This window comes from Atractosteus spatula, chromosome 11, assembly GCF_055471065.1.
Source record: "Atractosteus spatula isolate fAtrSpa1 chromosome 11, fAtrSpa1.hap1, whole genome shotgun sequence".
In the NCBI taxonomy this organism is placed as follows: Eukaryota; Metazoa; Chordata; class Actinopteri; order Semionotiformes; family Lepisosteidae; genus Atractosteus; species Atractosteus spatula.
Window position 1 is genome coordinate 8,107,175 of NC_142716.1, and position 18,292 is coordinate 8,125,466.

The following is an 18,292-nucleotide window of genomic DNA, read 5'->3' on the forward strand; positions in this document are numbered from 1 at the left end:
CATAAAAAAGGACATCAGCACTGAGGCTTTTGTTTTGTGTCTAATTCTGATGGACATAGAAAAGACAGCTGTTAATCAAATGTTAAGAAGGTTAACTGTGTCAATAATTAACATATATATATATATTCATATAATGCATTACCCAGTGCGTGGTTTGGTCAACATTTTGCTAAACTGAAACAATTCATGCCTTTAAAGAGAGCAAAGGGACAGTGCCCTCAGAAACAAAACCATATTTGTTGCTGTAATTGTTATTATTCTTTGACAACTTCCTGAATATAAGAAATACCCTCTTCTGCACTGTCCTTGTTTTGTCAACATTGACATTTGTAAAACCATTCCGGATTTTGAGTGGCGAGTAGTGATTATTCCTCTAGACCACTGCCCAGAGAAAACTGGGTTGGAGTCCCCAGTGAAGTCAGAGTTGTAGTGCTTTTGAGCAGTGTTTCACCCTGATTGCATTCACTGAGGGATACACTAGTGTCAGCAACAAGGCTTGTTTACGGATAGGTAATTTAATGCTACAGAACACAGCTTAATATCCAGGCTTATGAACCTGTTGTCGTGTGAAGGACTACAAAGCCTATGATTTGCTTTCATGGCAGTGCCACCAAACATCATGGGAGAGGAGCTGAACACATCTTTCCTCCTGGGCCAGTCGGCTGTGCTGCAGTGCCACAGCAATGCTATACCTCCGCCAACCCTTGTCTGGTACAAGGATGGCAGACCGCTTTTCAAGAAGCCTGGTCTCAGTGTGTCAGAAGATGGAAGTACCCTGAAGGTAAAACGTGATTAAACCTGTGTCACGTGTCCTCTGCGAGGGTGTATCATAAAGGCAGCAAATCTGAAGTCTTTTTGAAGTATCTTTCTCCCGTGTGGTGCTAATGTTACAAACCTTGAAATTTGACATAATGAGCAGAAGTGCTGCCTGTCTCTAAAACATATTTCATTTTACAGTAAAAAGTCCATCTTTGCTGTTGCTACTGGTTCTAAAACAAGAAAACTCTTACTTCCAGTTTTGATACACTGAAGTTTCAAGTCGCACAGCTTGATTCAATGGAACAGTTTTCTTTTCAGTAGCTTTCAGTATTGATATTGTATTGTCCAGTATTATAGAATTTAGAGCCTCTGCACACTGAACAAATGCCGTTAACAAATCTGAAAAGCATCTTAATGGAGGTCATTGTGTTTAAGCCATTTCTCAGTCCAGCATTTCGGCAAGATGGACCTGCCCTTACTAATCAATCAAGTCAGCTTTAATTTGTTTTTTTTTCCCACATTTTAGATTGATCGTGTTCAAGTACAAGATACGGGCAGATATACTTGTGAAGCCACAAATATTGCTGGTAAAACAGAGAAGAACTATAACCTAAATGTCTTGGGTAGGTTTTTATCATTTCATTAATGTCTATATCCTGTCAAAGACCAAACCACAACAAAGAATTTACAATGTCTGTAAATGGTTTCACACTCCTGAAGAAAAGAAAATCTAAATTTATAGAAAAAACAACAATTTACCATGATTTTTTAAAAAAATATATTTTTACAAATTGTAAAAATGTTCTTTTAACTTGAGGACTTTAATGTTTTTCTTTAATGTTCAAACATGTCTTCAGACAACAGATTATTTCTCAGTGAGCTAGAAGAAAGTTTCAATTCAACTGACTTGGGTCTCTTTGGTGTAGCATGTGTACTTTAACCTTAATCTACCTGTAAGCAGAATAATATTCTTTTTTTATGGCAATACCACAAGACATGCTTCAGTAAGCGACTAGAATTGAGGCATTGACCTGAAACACACAGACTCTTTACTAGATACAGATGTTCTTAGAGGGGGTGAACGATGAAGTTCCCCAGCATCTGCAGTGCATCGTCTGAATGATGTCACCCCATTGCTGTGTCATAGCCATTTTGTGAGATCATTTCAGTCAGTTTTAGAGCAGTAATGGTTGAGTGTTCATTTTCTAATCATCACTGGGGGGGTTTCATTGGCAGGGATTCTTAGATATTACCCAGTGAGGTCATGCTGTCTCCAGTTTTATACCTATCTGCTGGAAACAACAGATCAGGAATTAATTTTGATTGTATATTTCTTAAAACTCTCCAGTGTGTGCATTACTTGAATGAAAAAACTCAAGCATAGGGAACATACAGGCGAATTGAATATAACATGCTTTAATTGGTGTTACTATATTGCTTCATGGCTATTCCTGTATCTTGATCAACTATAGTTAAAATACATTTTTAAAAATAAGTGAGTAATAATAATTAATTCCTTACACTTATATAGTGCTTTCTGGACACTGCACTCAAAGCACTGTACAGGCACTGGGGACTCCCCTCCACCTCTACCAATGTCCAGCCCCCACCTGGATGATGTGATGGCAGCCAAAGTGCACTAGTAGGCTCACCACACACCAGCTATCAATGGGGAGGACAGCAGAGTGATAATTCTAATTCATAGATGGGGATTAATAGGAGTGCATGATTGAGAAACACCAATGAGAAATTGCCATGACAAACAGGGTTACACCCCTACTCTTTTTGAGAAATGCCTTGGGATTTTAAATGACCATGGAGAGTCAGGACCTTGGTTTTATGTCTAAACTTGAACGATGGCGCCTTTTTGTCCCCATCACTATGCTGGGGGCATTAGGAGCCACACAGACCACAGGGTGAGCGCTCCCTACTGGTCCCCTAATACCTCTTCCAGCAGCAGCATTAGCTTTCCCATGAGGTCTCCCTTCCAGCTACTACCAGGCTCACACCTGCTGAGCTCCAGTTGGCCGCCACTTGTGAGTTGCAGGGTGATATAGGTGCCAGCACAAGTAAATCTGCTGTAGTTATCTACCAGAGTCCAGATGTCAGGAGGGATGGCAAACATGGCAGTCTGCTGTATACATCAGGAGTGGCAGGATACGGTTCATTTTTCCCTTCAAACAGAGATCTGTCTTGAGGGATTGCTGCTACCAGTATCTAATTTCACTCTTTGTCTGCTGTTCAGCCCAGTTCAGTCCTTGTCTGTCCATCAGCAGCTCATTCATTATTCTCCCTGACTGTTGCCGATGCACAGCCCCTCGGTTCAGGTGTTTGGCAAGCCCAGTCAATGCAAGTCAAGCAAGAATGAATGGTCTTTCACTGGGGTTAGCTGGGGGTGGGTTTTTGCTCCCAAAGACAGAGAGAGAGAAAAAGCGCTTTCTCTAGCGCTTTGAAGGGAAAATCAGTGAGATTTTAAAAGCGCTTTTTTGTGGCTTTGAAACATGTGGACTATTTTATGCTGGAGACTTTTACAGGCGTGGTGATGCCACGAATCTGCACTCTCACTGTGCGTGTGTGGAAAAATGGAACGGTTGCAAACATATTTCTAGCTAAAACTATAAAATATACATTTGGACATGTGCAATCAGACTGGTCTTTCTGTCAGCGTGCTCTGGCTGTTTTAGAATGGTTCCAAGCTGTTCCTATTCTTGAGCTGTGTTTATATTGGCATTCTGCAGTCTTGGGATTCACTGAATGGAAAACGATAGGACTGACTTCTAAATGCAAGATCATGTTGGGTTTGTATCAGTAGAGCATTGTGACTCTCCCCATTGTTTTTATTTGGATCTTGAGGTGAAAAAGAAATTAGGATACTTGCAATAATATAAAAAAACAAGCCATAATTTCAGGTATTGTTTTCCTCTCTCAAAAAAAAATGCCCATACAGGCTGTGTGATTATAAAATAGGAATCTGTAGAATTAATAAATATGAGCAGAGCTTCTGTTCTCTTCTGTTCTCAGTGCCTCCCAGTATCCGAGGCTCTGACGAAGCGTCCCCACTCACTGTGATTGAAGGAAGCCTCATCACTTTAGTTTGTGAGTCCAGTGGTATCCCTCCGCCCAACCTCACCTGGACAAAGAATGGTAAGTAATACAGCACAGACAGCACCATTAAACCCATGCAAACAACTCACACAGAGGCAACAAATCTTCCTGCGTTCAGTGTAATGGGTGCGCATTTATTGTGCGGCTGCAGATGAGTGTGATATGGAATTCCCTATCCTTTCCTTATTATTACAATGACATGAACTCTTTTTTTCATGAGAAAGAAGTGAAAGAGATGGCAGGGGTGGTACTGCCAAAACCAATAGGATTCAAGCGAGAGCGTATCCTTTATACTCTCTCACTCTCCCCTATATTACTATTTTATCCGAAAGTCTATGGTCCTGACGTTATGTGACACTGCACAGTCAAGAAAGAGCAAACAAAAACATTAATAGGAAAATGTATGAATGATTCACTAACTAGGTGCCAGATCTCAAATTCTGGGCATCAAGTCCCTCACATGTAGAATTTGTACTTTAGTTGGTTTGGTTATAGCATCTGAATCATTTGGCCTGTGTGAACCAGCCTTTTAAATTCCACCTTGATGCGGACCCAAAATCTGATTAAAGCACCAAAGATTGTAGAGGCAGAGTTTCTAGAAAAGATATCTCAAATCGGTGGTATTTGACCAATCATTAAAAGCCTAATAAAAGTATTTGAAAGAACTGGGAGTGGTAAGGTTTTTTTCAGATTACTGTGAAGGGCATGGAGGTACCTGTTCTTTTTTGAACATCATTTATAATGAGCCTTTCCTGCTGTATTAGCCACTCACTGATGGGCTTTCCATGGCTGTGACTGTGTACAGGTGAAGCCTTAAATGTGGACCCACGAAGCCGAGTACGAGTGTTGTCCGGAGGCAGGCTGCTCCAGATCTCCAGTGTTAACAAGTCCGACACTGCCTCTTACTCCTGTTTGGCGTCGAGCGTGGCAGGGAAGGCCATGAAGGAATACACTGTGCAAGTTTACGGTACTGAAGACCACTATGTATATAGAGATATGTAATGCAGGATACTGGAAAAAAGGAGGTTTCTTCCTTGCAGTTCCAGATCAATTGACTCAATTAAATTAATATGCAGAAAGGAAAGAATATTTATTTGTTCTGATCCATAACATATTTAATGTGAAATACAGTACTACATTGCGGTATTTTTGAGGTCTAGGGGGAGTATTTGCTTTTCCCTGTTAGCTTGAATTTAAGCTGTAAACCGGATTTCTACTGTATAAACTTCCAGAGATATTACACAATGTTTGAGGGGACATCATTCCAGGTGGAAATTGGCCGCTACAGGTCTTTGACACCGCAGGAGCAGGAAAAGCAGAAGATCAGTAATTGGTCTTTTTTGCCTTGGGTGAACATTAGTGCAGAAGAAGGATGCAGTCGATGACTCGCTTCCTGTTTTCTCAATTCAGTGCGGCCTACCATCTCGAACAGTGGGAAGATCCCAAGAGAGGTGACGGTGACGCGTGGTACCGATGTCACCCTGCAGTGTGAAGCTGAGGGCGTCCCACGCCCAGCCCTCACGTGGCTGAAAGATGGGCACCCCCTGGTGAATGGCCGGGGGGTGCAGGTGTTGAATGAAGGAAGGCTGCTGCAGATCAAGAACTCCAAGGTGTCCGACACTGGGCGCTACATGTGTGTGGCTGTAAACGTGGCAGGTCAGGCAGACAGCAAGTATGATGTCAATGTACATGGTAAGTTACACAGGAAAATACTCAATATTTAGAACAGCAACAGCCTATTACCTGTAAAAAAACCCAGGCAAACCTCTGAAGTGCTGTACAATTTAAACACGCAAACATTTTTTAAAAATTAATAAGGCTGGTAATGTGTTTTTTGTTTGAACTAGTTTTCTTCCTGGGATGCTAAATTATTATTTTTTTCTTGGTTCTTATGATGTTATATCCTAAAACAACAGGTTTTTACTTCCAAAGAATCAGTGTTGGGGAAAAAGAAAAATGCAAATGTATGTCTGTAGAATGAACGTCAGACGTTGAATTAACATCAGACTTTTTCTCCCCCTTTGTGCTCTGTTAGTTCCTCCCAGTATCAGTGGCTACTCTGGGACTCCTGAGAATGTCAGCGTGGTGGTAAAGAACCCAGTGGCTTTGACTTGTGAAGCCTCAGGGATTCCTCTCCCAGCAATCACCTGGCTCAAAGATGGGCTTCCCATCAGCTTGTCAAACTCTGTCAGGGTCCTTTCTGGTAAGTACTTTGCTGCAGGCATAGGAAACAGTGAGAACGCGTGTTCCCTCAGTGTCATCTCTGTTCAACAAAAGGGATGTCAATTTAAAAATGGTGCAAACTGAACTTAATAGTACATCAATAAAAATAAAACCCATTTCGGACAGCCTAAATTTCAACATCTCTGTGAAAAATCCAAGACAAAGTTTGGGAAAGACATTTCAATCCTGTGCAGCTAAGCATAATGTGCTTAGTTAACGTGTGGGACAACGTGCTTGTGTTCAGGTGGTCGGACTCTTCGACTGCTGCGCTCAACAGTGGAGGATGCTGGGAGATATACCTGTGTCGTGTCCAATGCTGCTGGAGAAGAGAGGAAAAACTTTGACCTGGACATCCTAGGTAACTGATTGATCCAATTCCATTGAAGAAACACTCTTATAACTGTCAACCACAGCTTCTACAGAGAGAGATCTGTGAAGGATCTGTAGCATCTCCATGTTGTTGTCATGGTGCTGTATGGTAATTCTGACTTTTTAAAAAATTAGCTTGAGTTTAATGCACTTAATGAAGTTTCCATTTTTTCCCTGTTCTTTTCCAGTGCCCCCGAGCATTGCTGATGAGGGGACAGTGGAAGATGTAAAAGTGAAAGAAAAGCACAGTGTGACGCTGACATGCGAGGTCACAGGTTTGTGATTCAATAAGCTTCTTGTACATGGACAGCAGAAACTTGTGTGCATGTGATTTGAGTGAATTTGGAGTGTTTTATTAATCGTTATTGAATTCACATATTTTTCTATTTTGCTGACATGTGGAAACTAGTGTCACTTGATTAAAATCCTTCATTTTTGCATGTATAAACTTTGGAGAAACCAAAACAAAGGCTTCCCTTTTAATGATTTTTTTTTTCGGGTTAGTATACTTTCTTTCATTTCAATCTGCACTTTACATAGGATTTCATTCGTCTTTCCCTCTTCTGAATGCATCATTGTGTGAATGCTGTACATATTACATTTACATTTCTTCATTTGGCGGACACAATTATCCAACGCAACTTGCGACTGCATCCTGTCAAGATACAAAGAGTGCATATCACAGTAGCTTATCGTCTGGCAGGTAATCCCGTTCCCAGGATCAGCTGGCTGAAAGACGGACAGCCCCTCTCTGAGGATGAGCAACACCTGATCCTCTCCTACGGTCGCTTCCTGCAGATCTCTGGAGCCCAGGTGTCAGACACTGGAAGATACACCTGCCTGGCATCAAGCACTGCAGGGGACAGGAGCAAGCACTTCAACCTCAATGTGCTGGGTACTACATACATAAAAACTATTTATAAACCTAATAAACTTGCTCGAGTTACTCTATGTAAAGACAGTGTAAAGATTTTGTGGGTGAGCAATGGGCATATTGGTAATAATTCAAGGAGGTAGCTATGTCGGCATGCGTAGGCTGCAAAAGAACAAGTAGAGGTTTATTCCCTGCTGAAAAGAGAAGAAAAGAAACAATGTTTCAGCTGAGGAGCCTTCTTTGGGTGAGCCTTCTTCTCACCCGAAGAAGGTTCCACAGCCGAACTGTTGTGTAATACTAATACTTGAATTATAATTGTGTTTCTTTTGCATATTAATAATAGTTTTCTATGTAAATGTGGTAAAAGAGTAGAAAATAAAATAATTTGAAAGTAAGCTCTTTCTGAAAGCTCCTTGGGCTCGTTTGAAGTGTTCTACCAAAACAAAAGAAGCAAGTCAAGGCTTTATGAAGAGGTGGTGTTTCTTAAGGTAGAAGCACTTAAAAAACTCAACGAATGTGTTTCTCTTATCAGTTTCCCCTACAATAGTGGGGGTAGATGAGGAAGGCACAGCGGATGATGTAACTGTGACCTTAAACAGCCCCACCTCCCTGGTCTGCGAGGTGCAGTCCTACCCTCCTGCCACCATCACTTGGCTCAAGGACGGCATCCCATTTGAATCCAGCAGTACCGTCCGTGTTCTGCCAGGTCAGGAAGCCCCTTACTGCGTTATCAATGCATCTTATCACTGAAGGTGCATCAGGCTTAACAGACGCTGCACCCCTGATAAAATAAAAGCCTGCTGGTCGCTTGCTGTGCTCAGTGTTCCTTACGAGATAATCTTTTAGCCCTAAAGGTAATCTGCTGTGATTTTATAATAATCCCAGGTGGGCGCACACTACAGATTCTAAATGCCAAGGAGGAGGATGCAGGCAGGTATACCTGCGTTGCTACCAACGAAGCTGGAGAGAGCCTGAAAAACTATGAGGTCAAAGTTTACAGTGAGTACTCTGCCTTCTGCTTTACTGCTAAATAAGTAGCCTCATGTCGAGAGGTCCAGAAAAGTTTCTTTCTGATCAATTGCATATTCTTTACAACTGATTTTTTTCAAAGTCGACATTAAAGGACCTTTATGCATCTGTGGTGAGCTCTATGTATTATACCTATGAACCTGGTGTGCAGTATAAAGTTTGACTGGAAGTGTTCTGTTCCTGCAGTCCCTCCTGTGATCAATAAAGAAGATGTTCCTGGAGAAGGTGTCTCCCCGAAGGAGGTGAAGATTAGGGTCAACAACAGCCTGACTCTTGAGTGTGAAGCTCAGGCCATCCCTACCCCCAGCCTGCGCTGGTATAAAGATGGGCAGGTACAGTACTGTATGTGCACATTCTGCAGAATCATGAGAGCCTCAGAGGGATCTGGGATCTGCCATGTCGGTTTGCCTCTTGGGTTGTGAAAATAAGTGGTGGTCAGGGCTCTGGACTGGAAAGGTGTGGCTCTGCATCCTGGGTGAGGCATTTTAATTCAATAAAAACGCCTGACTGTATAAACGAGTAGAAGTATAAGTTGGTTTGAATAAACATCTCAATTCACCTTTTAAATGTAGTACTGTTATTTTACATTCAAAAGATGAATGGGTCGGTGGACGGATGAATGCAGTGCTCAGAATTTCTCCCTCCAATAAAAGAGTCTACAAGGCTTTGCAGCTTTTGAATAACAAGTTTTAAAACGTCTAAATCGGCACCAAACTGTAAAAACTTACACTGTTCCATTTATTTCCACAGCTCCTACATGCAGATGGGCATGTGACTATCACCACTAATGGCCGTATAGTCCAGATCAAGAGAGCTCAGGTGTCAGATACAGGCCGCTACACATGTGTGGCCTCCAACATTGCCGGGGAGGATGAAAAGGACTTTGATGTAAATATACAAGGTGAAATATTTTCTTATAGTCGCTGCTATAGTCATTTCTGGTGCGTGAGTTCCCCCTATGGGCCTTCTGCGGTAGTGTTTTTGAAGGGCTGGATCAGACGAAAAGGAAGACTTCCCTAATGGCCACGATAAAAAAAATTGTGTGGACATCTACAGTACATTTCCAAGATTTGCTTCTCTTTACACAAATCTATTATGTGGAAAAAGGACCATTATCCCAAACTCCGTTGACATGTGGATTCTATCTTCTTTATTCCGTAGTTCCTCCTAGTTTCCAGAAGCCTATGAGAATGAATGACAGAGATTCTTCAAACAGCAGCAGTGATACCAAAGATGTGGTTCTTAACAATCCCATCTCCCTATATTGTGAGACCAATGCTGTACCACCACCCACTCTTACCTGGTACAAAGATGGCAAGCTTTTAACCTCCAGTGACAAAGTGCTGATACTGCCTGGTAAGACCCAGTGGTGCTTAAACCCGATGAATGGAGGAGGCGGAAGCAGTTTCTCTCTCTGAAGTGGCTGATCTTTCTCTCGCCAGGGGGGAGAGTGCTGCAGATCCCCAGGGTGCAGGCGGGGGATGCTGGGAGATATACCTGCGTGGCCGCGAATGAAGCTGGAGAAGATTTCATTCAATATGACGTCAGGGTCCTCCGTGAGTAAAACTGGGGACATGGCTTTGCAGAGCTGGGACCAGTATCAGTTGTCATCGTAGTACCGCAGTCGACTCTTAGGACAATCTTGGTCATTTAAAAGTTTCCGGAAAATAACCAAGACAGCTCTTTACAAAACTAGGAATATTTAAAATTGCAAATTAAAAATAAGCAATTAAGTAAATCCTAGACTCTCAGGAATTCCATATTAACTAATTATCCAAGGAGAGGTTATTTCTTATTAATTTTGTTGTTTTTTGTAATGAAATCCTGCCCATTTGACCAGTTTCTTCAGTCTATTGGGCAATTATATAGCAAAAAGTTAGTTGTTCTGTTTGGTTTCACAGTTCCACCCTCCATTAGAGGTGCTGAAGAGGACTTGCTGAATGAGATCACAGTCCTTGTTAACCACACCACAATGATTGAGTGTCTGGTTGACGGAAGTCCCCCTCCAAAAATATCCTGGCTGAAGGACAGCCAGCCCCTGACTGAAGGCAGTCCATACAAACTGCTGTCAAATGGCAGAGCCCTGCAGGTGAGGAAACACCTTTACCACAATTAATACACATGAAACGCTGCAGGCATTGAGCAAGGCTACACATATTATAATATGTGTTGTAATATTGTAATATGTGTAGCTCCCATTTAAAAATTTGTTCACTGTCATCTAGGTGTTTGTAACGAGAAACCTTTTCATTTAGATTTCTGTTGTTTCAGATGACCGTACGATGTCCTGATTCTAGCTGTTGTTAAATTTGGTATTTTCTGTTAGGTGGTGAATGCTCAAGTGACAGACACTGGCCGATATGTCTGCGTGGCAGAAAATGTAGCCGGGAGTGCAGAGAAATATTTCAACTTGAATGTACATGGTAAGTAAGGACTTTGTTACCATATGGGATAATGTGTAGCTATTTTTCAGGTTTAGTTTAGTTCAGGTAAGAAAACCTCAAAGTCAATATTCGAGTATTATAATAAGTCAATAGACTATTAGAATGATGTACAGTATGAAAGGGTAGTTTTCAGGTGGATGGTTAATGGATATGATGTGTTGTGACTTGCAGTGCCTCCGTCCATTGTGGGAGTTAACCCAGAAGAGGTGACTGTGGTGGTGAACAACTTCATCTCTTTGAGCTGTGAGGCCACAGGCTTTCCGCCACCTTCTCTCAGCTGGCTGAAGGACAGAAGGCCAATCCAGGCCAACACCAATGCTCTCATAATGCCTGGTGAGTGTAGGTCTCACTGTCACTTTCACTGGGGAAGCTGCGTTTTATGTGCCATATTACTAAAATATCCATCCTCCTAAATGAAATCTTACTACTTTTCCGTTCACTCAGTTATATCTTTAATTTAAATCACGGGTTCAAAAAAGTCTTTGTTCTTTTCAAATGCAATAATTCAGGCCCAAACTGCTGTAGACCTACTTTATATCCCTGTGATGGGCCTTGTTTGAAGTAAATATCATTCTTACCTTTTTGTAAGCAGTTTAGTTGGTTTGTTTGTTGGTTGCAGCCACTTCACCTCATTTTGGTTTAATAGTCAAAACCACATTCAGAGGCAAGGCCGGATTTAAAGCCTGGGAGGCAATCGTCTGATGGCCACCAGCTTGTTTCCTGCTGTGCCCTCTTGTGTACTGGAGGGGAGCTGGTCTCCCCATCCATTTATAAACACCAGTGTTTTAAAATAATAACTCAAATGTTTCAATTAGGTATTCAAATATTGTTATTAAGGGAAATGTGAAATATAATATACGTAGGTAACGGATGCCTGTTTTGATGTCTGTGTTTTTATTGAGGTGAGTGGGTCTGTTTGGTAGTAGGGTCCTTTAAGAGTGTTGTGGGAGTCTGTGATTTTTTTATGTTTCCATTTAAAAGCATGCTGGAGTTCTTTATAATTCTATTAGGCCAACCAATAAAAGACTATAATAATTGGAATTACATTTGAAGCATTCATCCTGTAACTCAGATAACAAGTACTGTAGTACTTTCTCATGTCCTTACTTGTGTAATTTCAGTTATTAGTTGACATTTCACACCACTCCTGCTAGCTGTAATGCAAGATGGCCCATTTAAGTTAGCAGTCCAGTTTGTTCACTAGAGATTCATGTTTTTTACAGGTGGGCGAACTCTGCAAATTCTCCGAGCAAAGTTGTCTGATGGTGGAAGATACAGCTGTGTGGCTATGAACAAGGGTGGGCAAAGCGAGAAACTGATCTTTCTCACCGTCTTTGGTTGGTATTTTTTCATTAAACATCTTCCTCTTGCTGATAAACCTCTGGTGCTGAGAGCAATTCTGTTTTGCAGTTGGAGAAGCTGGACCTTGACTACATGAAGAGATGAGTGTGTTACTCTGAAATCCTCCCAGTAGTTTTAATTTCACAGTATTGTATCGGTTGTGTTTGCCCGGCTCATATTTGTGCATGTAATGTGTGGCATTTCAGACATTTAAGGTTGTTTTGTGATAAAGGAAAATATTCCTTCACTGACTCAAGAATCTTACATTTTGAGTTGTGATCATATATCATTTTGCATGAAGATGATTGTATAGATGGGTTGATGATTGTAACTAAGTTCTACTTAAAAACCTAATTTTGTACTATGAATATATGAAAAAATCTTTTCTTCATGTTCCAGTTCCTCCCAGTATAAGAGACCACAGTGGAGAGTCCCCTGTAGTCGTGAGTGTGCGAGTGGGTAACTCAGTGACTCTAGAATGTGAGTCAAACGCTGTTCCTCCACCTGTCATCACCTGGTATAAAAACGGCAGGGCCATCACCGAATCTGCCAATGTTAAACTACACGCGGATGGACAGACATTAGAGATTAGAGAGGCCGAGGTAGGGCTTGAAAACCTGATAAACGTATGGACTGAGAATTTGTCAGTTACTACTGCCAGAGCCCGGTCCTTACTTTCGAATAACGATATATTTCACTCTCAGGTGTCTGACACAGGCCAGTATGTCTGTAAAGCCACCAATATCGCCGGACAAGTGGACAAGAACTTCCATCTCAATGTTTATGGTAAGGAATTGGTGACTGAATATTACAAAATGGCACTGCGACATTAAAAAGTTTTTGCCTATGCTGTCAGAAAATAGAACTGCTGTTAATGGACACTGTCATGCGAGATGTGTTGTGGAGAACAAAAGAATATTAAAACGGATGTTCCAACGGGACATTATGATTTTGTTTTGTCTCAGTTCCTCCCAGCATCGACGGCCCAAAAGAGGAAAGACATTTGGAGACAATCAGTAACCCAGTGACCTTCGCCTGTGATGCCACAGGGATCCCTCCTCCCAGTGTCACATGGCTGAAGAATGGCCGGCCTATTGGTGAGCAACGCTCAATGAGTTTGTGAAAACTGGATAAAGCAAACAAAACACTGTGAAGTATATTGTCAATATTTAAAAAACACAAATTTAGGAGACAGTGTAATTTTTTGGATCTTTTCGGAATATTCTGTCTCAAGTAACAGTTTTGGTTATTAAATTTCCCTTTCAGAAAATTCTGAGTCCCTGGAGATGCACATTCTCTCAGGAGGCAACAAACTACAGATCGCTCGCTCACAGCTCTCAGATAGTGGTACCTACACCTGTGTGGCATCAAACATTGAGGGCAAAGCACACAAGAACTACCACCTCACTATCCAGGGTAGGTCACTCATTGCTCCTTTATGTGATGTTTAGGTTTGGTGGAGAGTTTGGTGAGAAAATTGACCGGGTATCCCACAGATGGTGGGTGTGGGAGCTCAGGGAAATGTTGTTTTTACTCTGCATGATTTGCTACTGTATGTGCAGAAAAAATAAAACAAGAAAAAGTGGGGGGAAAAAGTGACATACTTGAAGAAGGCTCCACAGCCAAAACTTTGTGTCTCTTTTTTCCCTTTCAGTATCAAATAAACCTTTACCTTGTCCTTTGTAGCCTGCGGTGGCTGATGCACCTACCTACTCGATCGTTATAAAAAAAAGTATTCACCAAATATTGTCAAAAATACAATACCTCAGATTCCAGGTCATTGTAAAAATTCACCACTCACCCATTCCCAAATAATTCTAGAGTAAATACTTTAATCATCCTTTTTGTGGGGTAGAAGAGCTACACCAGTAAAGAACAAGAAACCTGGAACCAGGATGCCTTATAAACCTTATCTGTTTTGTTTTACTCAACCCAGTTCCCCCCAGCATCTCTGGCTCTGAGCTGCCCAGTGAGGTCAGTGTGCTGGCCAATGACACTGTCCAGCTGGTATGCCGAGCTGAAGGAACTCCATTACCCACAATTCAGTGGCTAAAAGATGGGAAGCCCCTGAACACAACTGGAGCAGGGAGCTTAAGGTATTATCACTTGTGTAAAACAGACCTTAACAATTCACTTCAGCCTTCAAAGATGCAAATCTTTATGTGACCTTCCCTCTGAGTTAGGATCAATGTGCTTTATCTCTTCAGAATCAGCCCAGATGGCAGCACACTGACTATTGCTAGTGCTCAAACATCAGAAAGTGGGAAATATACTTGTCTTGCCAAGAATGTTGCTGGAGAAGAGGATAGGATATTCAACCTCAATGTATATGGTGAGCTTTGTTGTGTGGATGTCAAGGCGAGAATGAAAATGGTTTAAAGTCTTTTAAGGTGTCAAGATGATCAAATTAAACAAGATTCAAGCCAACTGGAACTTAACTGGTTAAATACCACAAACGAAATAGATTGGAATCTAATTTGAGAAAGGCCTTCTAAAAAATTAACCCGAAGAAGGCTCCACGGCCGAAACGTTGTGTTTTCTTTCTTCTTTTTTTCAGCATGGAATAAACCTATTAGTTGTTCCTTTGCAGCCTACGCATGTTGACGCAGCTACCCACCTGAACTTCTAAAAAATTGGTTAGTGATATTAATGAACCTGAGATGAAACCATTATGTCTGTGTTTCAATTTTCTTTTCAGTTCCACCTGTAATTCTTGCTAATACTGAGCACGCGGAGGAGCTGACTGCTTTACTTGACAGCTCCATCAATATCGAGTGTGTGGTAACAGGCTCCCCTCCACCGCAGCTCAACTGGCTGAAGAATGGTCTTCCTTTGCCAGTCTCCTCACAGATCAGGCTGCTGTCTGCTGGGCAGGTGCTCAGGTGGGTCTTTTCAGCTGATTTGTTCTTGTGATTGTGTAAGAGGTTTGTCCACTCAGATCTGGACACTGAGCAACATAACACTGAGACCACTGTTCAGTGGTGCCATATTTTGGAAGGAGGACTTTGGTAATCCATACGTCCATCCGTTCTCTAACCACTTTATCCAGTTCAGGGTCAAGGAGAAGCCAGAGCCTATCCCAGCAAGCACCTGGTGCAAGGAGGGTACACCCTGGACAGGGTGCCAGCCCCTTACAGACACACAGACACACACAAACTCACACCAGGGCCAATTTTCCCAGAAGCCAATTAACCTACCAGTACAGTATGTCTTTGTGTGTGGGAGGAAACCGCAGCATCTGAAGGAAACCCAAGTGAACACAGGAAGAGCATACAAACTCCACTCAGCTAGCACTGCAGTTCTGGAATTGAACCCAGGGCTCCAGCGCTGTGAGGCATTAAATGTGTTATTCTTTACTTGGTAACATGTTTGGGTTTTTTTAACTAGTTGTTTTTTTTTAAACAACTTCTATAAAAAATAAGAAAAACCCAATTTCCCAGATGTAATGAAATGCCAAATTAAGCCTTTTAAATTTACAAACATAGTGTATTGGGCAGCAGTGGTTAGGGTTCTAGACTCTTCACTAGAAGGTTGCAGGTTCAGATCCCAGGTGAGACACAGCTGTGGTTCCCTTGTGCAAGATACACCTGAACTGTTTCAGTGAAATGCCCAGTTGTACAAAAGGGTGTGAATGTAAGTCACATTGGATAAAAGCAGCATCAGTCATATAAGTTAGTGAGTAGTATATTTCCTCCTTCTGACTGATATACACATGTACAGTATATACAGATATACACATGTGTATGTTAAGACTTTTCTTCCATTTCATTTTCAGAATTGTTAGAGCACAAGTTTCAGACGGGGGTACTTACACCTGTGTGGCTTCAAATCGGGCTGGAGTTGACAACAAACATTATAGCCTACACGTTTACGGTGAGTCTCATACTATACTGTGTTATGAAGATTAGAATGTATCTATACTTTAAAATCTTGTCTTTATTTGTAATACTATACATTTTAACTTCGTTATAACGTTAAAACTTCTGATAGGTTATTTGAAGCAGCATGACAGCCTAGGACAGTAAATGAAATATTAACTTGATGACTTTAATCGGCTATGATATAAATTTAAATTTAAGAAATGCACAATAATGCATCTTATCATGGTTGTTTGCCATTGAAAGTCACACCTACAGAATGTTACTTCTAAATCCCTTCCCAAGACTTGTTTAATATTTTTTATTAAATCTTCAAACCAAAAATGAACAAATTCTCACCAACACAATACAATAGCGGAGTTCAGAGAAATTAAAGTAAAAAAAATAAAGTAGGTGAAATAAAAAATTCAACAGCTCCTACAAATGAACACAAGTTGAAGATCATTGATATTTCAGTCTCTGCCTAACCTTAGAGAACTGTCTTTTTAGCTGAAGCTAGACTTTGCAGTAAAAAACATAAACTTTATAGTTTCTTGGAAATTCTCATTTAGTAGGAGCAGTTGAGTGCTACAGTAAATAAAACAATAATATCTGAAAGCCCATTTGTCACATATACTCAAAATCACAGGCCACTTCCAAAGCATTTTTAAGTAAGTATAACCTGTCTATACTATGATGAAGGTGTCATTGGGATGGGAGCAATCATTTGGAGGATGCACGTTTTTAAACATTAATGATCAGGTGTGTTAAAGTTTTAGAGGAAGAAATTATTTTCTTATGCTTCACACCTTTTGTCAAATGTGAGGTTGATTTGTCACCCAAGCCTTACCCTGTGTACTTCCTTATAATTGAAAAGGAACGAATATCTAAATCTCCTTGATGCTTTGTGTCAGTCCCTCCCACGCTGGACAATGCTGGTGGGACCGAGGATGTGACTGTCGTAAAAGGAAACCCCACTGCGCTGCTGTGCGTCTCTGATGGCACACCCACACCCATTATGTCCTGGCTGAAGGATGCTGTGCCCCTCCAGCTTGGTGCCCACACCACTGTGCTGAACCAGGGCACTGCCCTACAGATCACCCAGGCACAGGTGGAAGACACTGGCAGGTACACCTGTGTAGCAACCAATGAAGCCGGGGAAGCCAGCAGGCACTTTAATCTCAAGGTGCTCGGTGAGTATGGCTACAAAAAGCAGTCGAGATGCAATGAATGAGTCAGATCACTCCTGTCTGAGGATGGAGTTGCTAAAGCATTTAATGTTAGTTGAATCAGCATTAGGCTACAGGACCAGTGATACCACCCAATGACACAAATGTTCATCTCATCCCTTACTTCTCTGAAGAAGCCCCAAGCCATCTCGTCCCAGTAGCCGCCAATGCAGTGCAAATGAATAACGCTCACAGAACAGAGATCACAGTACCATGACACAGGGAAATGTTCATGGCCAAACATACCGGTTCTATTTATGCCACCTGACGTCTACAGCCATGACAATTCAGAAATCCTTTCCCTGCATGTTATGGAATAATTGCTTGTCTATTTTAGCCAAAGACCTCCCCTTTCTTTTACATATCACTATAGCATTATCTTCATTATTCTTGGACCAAATAAAACAGTACATGGTTATTTGCAACCAGATGTCTTTGCTTGAGCCATTTAGTTCAGTCTTATTTGATAACCAACGGCATACGTTCAAGTGCAGAAGTGAAATAGGCCAAGAAACAGCCCAGATTTAATTTTGTGTATTTTTTACTTATTTTATTCCTCAGATCCACCTCGAATCAACGGCTCTGACTTCCCTGAAGAGGTGTCTGTGGTGGTAAATTATGCCCTGGAGCTCCTCTGTGTCTCCACAGGGATCCCTCTCCCCACGCTGACCTGGATGAAGGATGGGAGGCCTCTTCCTCAGACAGACAGCACGCGGGTTCTGCGAGGGGGAGAGGTGCTCCGGATCAGCAGTGCACAGGTAACGACGCCAGATTCGGAACGCATCGAGCTTCTAGTTGCTGTCTGTCCAGCTGTCTTTTATGCGTCTGTTTATCGTTAGCTGACTAAAGGGCAGCTTCCATGGCAGTCCCAGTGCCACTCATTTCAACATCCCATGAGCACATTCTCTTGAACCGTGTCAAGCTTTTAAGACTGTTGTTCTGTGTTTTCAGGTTGAAGACACAGGAAGATTCACGTGTCTGGCATCCAGCCCCGCTGGGGATGATGACAAGGAGTTTCTGGTACGAGTTCACGGTGAGTTCTGGGCAGACGTTGTATCGTAG

The 18,292-nt window shown here is 41.8% G+C and overlaps 1 protein-coding gene across 1 annotated transcript in view; it reads left to right on the top strand.

Annotated features, from left to right (window-relative positions):
- Positions 1-18,292, top strand: part of hmcn1 (hemicentin 1) — a 113,157-nt gene that overhangs the window by 72,962 nt on the left and 21,903 nt on the right. Inside the window, exons 41-70 of the mRNA XM_088927975.1 lie at positions 606-781; positions 1,286-1,382; positions 3,781-3,903; positions 4,670-4,831; positions 5,275-5,556; positions 5,900-6,067; positions 6,332-6,445; positions 6,645-6,731; positions 7,160-7,351; positions 7,863-8,036; positions 8,216-8,329; positions 8,546-8,691; positions 9,110-9,260; positions 9,521-9,715; positions 9,802-9,915; positions 10,261-10,448; positions 10,686-10,782; positions 10,975-11,136; positions 12,027-12,140; positions 12,544-12,746; positions 12,849-12,930; positions 13,110-13,241; positions 13,411-13,560; positions 14,081-14,240; positions 14,352-14,476; positions 14,843-15,026; positions 15,920-16,017; positions 16,916-17,194; positions 17,792-17,988; positions 18,182-18,263. Of these exons, the coding sequence (XP_088784101.1) occupies positions 606-781; positions 1,286-1,382; positions 3,781-3,903; positions 4,670-4,831; positions 5,275-5,556; positions 5,900-6,067; positions 6,332-6,445; positions 6,645-6,731; positions 7,160-7,351; positions 7,863-8,036; positions 8,216-8,329; positions 8,546-8,691; positions 9,110-9,260; positions 9,521-9,715; positions 9,802-9,915; positions 10,261-10,448; positions 10,686-10,782; positions 10,975-11,136; positions 12,027-12,140; positions 12,544-12,746; positions 12,849-12,930; positions 13,110-13,241; positions 13,411-13,560; positions 14,081-14,240; positions 14,352-14,476; positions 14,843-15,026; positions 15,920-16,017; positions 16,916-17,194; positions 17,792-17,988; positions 18,182-18,263 (4,548 nt within the window). The remainder of the gene's footprint in view (positions 1-605; positions 782-1,285; positions 1,383-3,780; positions 3,904-4,669; positions 4,832-5,274; positions 5,557-5,899; positions 6,068-6,331; positions 6,446-6,644; positions 6,732-7,159; positions 7,352-7,862; positions 8,037-8,215; positions 8,330-8,545; positions 8,692-9,109; positions 9,261-9,520; positions 9,716-9,801; positions 9,916-10,260; positions 10,449-10,685; positions 10,783-10,974; positions 11,137-12,026; positions 12,141-12,543; positions 12,747-12,848; positions 12,931-13,109; positions 13,242-13,410; positions 13,561-14,080; positions 14,241-14,351; positions 14,477-14,842; positions 15,027-15,919; positions 16,018-16,915; positions 17,195-17,791; positions 17,989-18,181; positions 18,264-18,292) is intronic.